Here is a 6,055-nt window from a genome sequence, read left to right as displayed (position 1 = left end):
AGGAAGGTTTTATATAGTTAGAAGATGTATCATAATGCTTCTCTGCTCCCATGATTAGTGAGACTTAATTTACATAAAAAAATTTTGTTCGTATTGTATTATAGTACTTTCCTAGTATAAATTTGTAAATTACTGTCTACTAAAGAGAAGAGAAGGGAAGTTGAATAATTAATAGCTGAAACAAAACTACAAGTGATTCGTTTCCTAATTTTTCTCTTACAATTTTCTTCTACTAGCTAGTTATTATCCTAAAACCAAGTAACATGCATGTTTCAGACTTGCGGTACTGATAGGGTAAAATATCTGTTTGTTGCATAAAGAATGAGATGGAGAAGATTTATGTTACAAATGATCTTAGTTTCAATCTAAGCTAATTTACAAGCTATATATTAATCATATGTTAACTATATATCAGTTGCCATGCAGATGAAAGGAAGCATTAGGAGCAATTTACTATAGTATTTATATATATTTACCTTATCTACGACCACTAACTCTTCACAATTCCTACAACAAGGAAAAAATTCAGGCCTAATTTCAGTTCTGTTGAATTGGAGGTCGGAATTAGTAGCCATGTATATTAAACTATATTCATTTTAGATTTGGTTTAATTTCACACACACACACACATATAAATATATATTCTATAATAAATAGTTGACTCATAATAATTTTAGAGAGGAATTTTGTTCCAAAAGAATCAAGTGAAGATATGATTTTATGTCTTTCATCCTTCTAAATATTGTTGTTCTGATTGCATTACCAAAGGAAGAATGGTGTCAAGGACCATCTCACTGTCAAACCTCTTCAACGGTATAAGAGGAAACAAAATTAAAGCTTTTTGTTTGGCAAAAAAGGAGATGAGATCAAGAGGAAAGAAGATATAGAGAGAACGAGAAAGTAGAAAACTATATTTTCCCTTTTGTTGGGAGAAATTCTAGTTGCATATTCCTATTTTAATTGTGTATTCCATATTCTTCTCTCTCAAAGAAGAGATAATATAAAATTATTTGCTTTAATTTTCATCACTCGAAAAGTCTTTTCTCAACCTTTCACTCACATACAAAAAGTGGAAATGATTAAGACTTATGTTACAGCCGGCTATATTTTTAGAGCAGAATTATGAAACATGTGAAATGTTGTAAGAATTCAGTGGATATGCATAGTAGTAAGAAACTAAGCAGTTACAACGTCACTATTGAAAGGCCAGAAGGATGGGACTTTTTGTATATTTTTTGTTTTTGGTCAGTGATGGGACTTTTGTCTTGACATTGCAGTGTGATCTTTGCACTATCTTTCTACAAAGAGAACCCAAAAAAGGAAAAGATAGATATTGAAAAAACAGAAGATAAATAGATGGCATATAAAAGCAGTAAGATATTGGCGTATGGGATTTCTTAGTTTTCCTCCCTTAGGAATTTCATTTATTAGACATCCGAAACCACGTTTTTTACTCAAAAAGAAAAGGAAGGGAAAGAAACATCGTTACTTATACTGGTACTGTGCTGTGCATTGGAGACAAACAGTGTTTCTCTTCTCTACAATACTGTTTAAGAATCTTAGAGTTTCACCGTACAGAACATGGCTAGCTAAGTACTGTCTACGATCAACCTATTTACGATGTGTCAACATTACATAACACTAAAAGTCAATGAAATTATAATCACGTTAGGTTGAATTATTTTAGATAAATTATTATCTACTTTTGTTTTAAAATAATATATTTCTTGAACATTAGTAAGTCAATACAGTGAACAATTTAATTGGTTCAAGTTGATTTTTTTAAAAAATTATATATTTATGTGTACAGTTCACGTACAACCATGCTAAAATTTTTGTGAATACACCTAAAACTTGAAAGATTAGAACATGTTTTAAGCAAGCATCTAAAAATTTATGATATATTTCATGACCCTAAGTATCAGGTTTCTTTTTGTTAGATCATTAATGGACCCTATGTCTGAGAAATGGGGAGAGGGTGTACCAGACAGAATTTCAAATCAATATGATTAAATTATATTATATAAAATGGTTATTGTTTTGACCTATAAATTTGATTTTCTTTTGTCGAAATTATAATTGTTTTGTCGAATAAATATATAAATTGGTTAAGTGCGTAAAATGGATCAATGCGCCATATGCAGCCCACTTGCTTAGGCCCAATTGACAAATATACAGTTTATCCCCAAGTGAACTGTGGTCCTTCATCAATCCAAAAAACAAAAAGAAATATGGTCCTTCGGACCAAAAAAGCGTTGACCGAAAAGAAATAATGGTCGAAATAATCGCAGCACAACACATGCCAGGTAAACAGTTAGACCATTCTCAAGACACAAACTCTGTTTCTATTTGATATTCACCAAGGAGAAACTAGCAAAGTATGAATTTTACGAATATAATGTGTTATTTTCCATTTTGCAAGCAGGTTCATGCTCGTTGAGACGCTACTAGCTCCTAGTTCTAAACCTTTTCATTACATAACAATTCACTAGCAGGCGCTAACTTAAAACAGAATCCTAATTCTTCATATTGAATTTTCTTGGTGTCTCATATAATCATATCATATCATATCATATCCAATATAGCTGACACACTGAGAATTTTAAGGTGGATGATTCAGAAGCCGTCATGACATATCTAAAGCTTAATTTCCTCACTAGGATAATTGTGACTCGCCTCCCTGCCGAAAGAAACTCGCATAAACAGTGAAGTAAGCTATAACTTCCTTAATAAAAAAATTTGGCAATGCATGATGCAGAGAATACCACCTTAGCCTTGAGCTTTGATTTCATATAAATGAAGAGAGTCAACTATCATGTATGAAATGTTACATTGTTAATCCACATATCCAGTTTACAGAATGACTGTACTCATCCATAAAAGTATAAAAAATACCCATTGGGATATCCGTATAGAATTTATTTCTCTTTGCTTGATGGCCTCTGGTCAGTAAATAGAAGAGGCCCATGAAGAAGTATAACAGACTACCAAGGCTAGCTACAAGTGTTTAAGCATTATTACAATAAAATTGTTCCTTCTTCACTGACTTTCGTCTAAGGTACCCACAAGGCATTTCTCCAATAAGAATTCAGCATTAACCCAAGCATGGTATTTATCTGATGCAAGGATTAAGGAAAAGCCGAAAGTAGTCCTAAAAATCAGAAACTCTGTGCATTATGGGGAAAAGATGAACATGGTGAGTGAACCTAAGCTACAACTTGAATCATAGGCATATATGGCATGGGCATGAACAAACAAACATGAATAATCAATGTAAAATAGGAATAGCCAACATATTCCTCTTCGCATGTACTTGGCAACTTATTTAGAACTTACTAAAGTATGATATATACGAAAACATTTAAAACCCCCATGCTGGTTATGATATGTCAAGCATAAAATCTTGAATTATTTTGTACACTATCTTAGTATTCAAATATCTTATCGGTTTTTTTTAACATCAATCATTAGGATTATTTTTAAGCATCTAAAATCAATACACTTTTATTAAAAAAGAAAACATTTATTACATTGAAAACGTAAAAGTACAGTGAATGCTTTAATTCCCAATAAAAACTTATAATTTTAATATGCTCACAACTAGCCGAACATTTTCCATATCTTATAAATGGGATTCTAAGCATTTTAGCAATTAAGATGTCAGCTGAGGCTGACCAAACACCTTGAAGTAGGTAGATTTATTTCTAGAAAGGGAAGTTACGAAAGCTCCAACCCCACATAATATAACATTGAGACATAACTCCAATTCCTCAGATAGAATATAGCTGAGAAAACATGTTAGAAAACTACAAAATTGCCCTCAAACTTGATATTTCTCATGTCCAATGCAATTCATACACGGAGAACTGTTCACAGAGAAAGTCGACATCTGCATGAGAGAAGAAAGTAAAAGCAATCCATTTATAACATTAAATTAATAGAGACAGAAGAATGATGCACGCTCACAAAATTAAATCATTCAAAAATCACAAAAAGGATACTGAATAGAGATGTGCAATCTTTTCCCACTGCCTTCATCAACATATCAACACCTGGGAATTTGTGACAATATAATTGTCTGTTAGTATCATTTTTATAAGCATATAACATTAATAAACCAGAAATAAGAATTATAAAAGCTATATATGAACTTGCAGATTGAGCTAATAGCAGTACCTCCAGGGTGAAACTTCATATATGGAGATATATTGTAGACACGGCCTTTTAATACAGTCCACATTTGGCCCTCTGCCTGGTGTTTTCTAACTTCATCCAAAGAAATAAGTCTTCTGTTTGACTGTCCTTTCAAACCTGGAACAAGATGGATAAAGATTGATACATTGCATCAACTCTTATTCTTAAAAGATGTAATGATAAACAAGTAAAGAACTTATTTATAAGTTTACATAAACAAGTGGTCACCAAAACCTCAATGAAAAAATTCTAATTGCCAATGGAATCTTTTACAAATTACATGACAAAAACATCTTGGAGTGCCAAGTAACCTCTTATATATGCATATACATGCAATTAGCTACTCAGCTAGTTGTGGGACAGACAACAGAGTTTAATATAATAAGGAATTACTACCACACTGAAATTTGAAATGGAAATAACTTCAGTAGAGAAGGGGTGGAGAGAATATCATCAACAAAGGACCAATGGGTAGAGCAAAATTATTACAAAATATATAACAGATTGCTTTAGCCAAGGCATTGCCATTGCCTATCAACTTCAGCAATGTTACTACAAGGATGGGGAATTGGGACTGCAAGTGTAGGAAAAAGTTGACAGCAAACTACATGAAGCTTATTTTCAAGTTTCAACCTTAAAAATCAACCATTAGTTGTTAAATCTCTCATGTATTCTTTGTCTTCAGAAGAGCTTTCCGAAAAAGGGGGTCAACAGAATGACTGCATAGTAAAAATTTTCATCATTCTCACCTGCAAGATCAGGATGTGACCGGGTAAGCTTGAGCCAGTCCATTTGACTATAGCCTTTCTCAAAAGGAACTTTGGCCCGCACCGGTGGCTTTTTATTGGGATTCTTCTGTTCTGGCAACTCCATGGGCAAATTGTTAGCACCACTTGGTACTGACTTTGCGGTCAAGTCACTCGGCTGATTTGAAGCTGTGTTAATCACACTGAAAGACAGAGAACCAACCGTAGCCTCCTTCTTAGAGTTGGAATTATTCGGTAAACCATCCTTCCACAAGAAACCACTACTATGACTAGTACTACTTGCCCTTGAGGATTCTTCTTCTATGGAAATATCAGCAATATCTGAAACAAGCTTGTTTGTTTCAACACCATCCCTATCAAGAGGTGGACCGACCTATATTACATCCATGGCATCAAATTAGAAGGATACATCATACAAGAGATGCATGCTCATAAACTCAAAAATTGTTGCACTGCAAAGCGTAAATCGCCAAATCAACATAAATATCAACAAACAAAGGAAAATGGCACTGATGTTTCTTACTTGACAAAATGTGAAATCATTATCAGTATCCATTGTAGAGTGTAGATAAGATTATGATACAGCAGGTGGAATTGAATTCTGAAATAAATAAGAAAAATCAAGCATAAGCATCCAATTCTAGGTATTGATTATTCCTATCTTCTTCCTGTCAATTTATGCTACTACCCTCACTGCCCCTTGAATTTTATGCAAATATGAAATTAAATAATTACACAGAACAAAATTAAACAATTCATGAATTGAGTTGCGCACACCAATCTTACAATTTTCCGCAGGGGAGAAGAAGCAAACAGATTGAAGCACGCACCCCCGTCGTCCCGTTCAACCAACAACCATGCAAGAGCAATTACTAGTTTCAGAATGGGCCTCCTGTGGGCCACATCCACAAGTCCAAACATAAAAAGCCCACATATAAATCAAGTTTCCTAGTCCATCGATTATAGCTCACTAAATGGATATAAGTTCTCTAGTTTTAAACTTTAAAAAAATTTTGACAAAAGAAAAAACATTAAGAATGACCAAAAACAAAAACTTTTTATATTTGGATGATGAATTTTACAATTCTTGAGAA

General features: G+C 33.2%; 1 protein-coding gene across 3 annotated transcripts; it reads right to left on the bottom strand.

Annotated features, from left to right (window-relative positions):
* Window positions 1–2,453: 2,453 nt before the first annotated feature.
* LOC113865215 (cytochrome b5 domain-containing protein RLF) lies at window positions 2,454–5,803 on the bottom strand. Of its 3 annotated transcripts, none has more exons than XM_027499622.1 (6): window positions 5,748–5,803; window positions 5,485–5,562; window positions 4,944–5,334; window positions 4,177–4,311; window positions 4,002–4,052; window positions 2,454–3,116 (listed from the first exon to the last, which is right to left on the bottom strand). In XM_027499622.1, exons 2-6 carry the CDS (start codon window positions 5,515–5,517, stop codon window positions 3,040–3,042), a joined length of 687 nt encoding a protein of 228 aa, XP_027355423.1. In that variant the 5' UTR covers window positions 5,518–5,562; window positions 5,748–5,803; the 3' UTR covers window positions 2,454–3,039. The 3 variants fall into 3 exon arrangements, with proteins under 3 accessions (XP_027355423.1, XP_027355424.1, XP_027355425.1); XM_027499623.1 differs by having other exon boundaries at window positions 5,737–5,757; XM_027499624.1 differs by having other exon boundaries at window positions 4,002–4,032; window positions 5,737–5,757.
* Between the last annotated feature and the right edge of the window lie 252 nt (window positions 5,804–6,055).

This window comes from Abrus precatorius, unplaced genomic scaffold (assembly GCF_003935025.1).
Source record: "Abrus precatorius isolate BTA unplaced genomic scaffold, Abrus_2018 Scaffold4, whole genome shotgun sequence".
Taxonomy (NCBI): Eukaryota; Viridiplantae; Streptophyta; class Magnoliopsida; order Fabales; family Fabaceae; genus Abrus; species Abrus precatorius.
The sequence above is the reverse complement of the archived record's forward strand: the minus strand, read 5'-3'. Positions and strand labels throughout refer to the sequence as shown.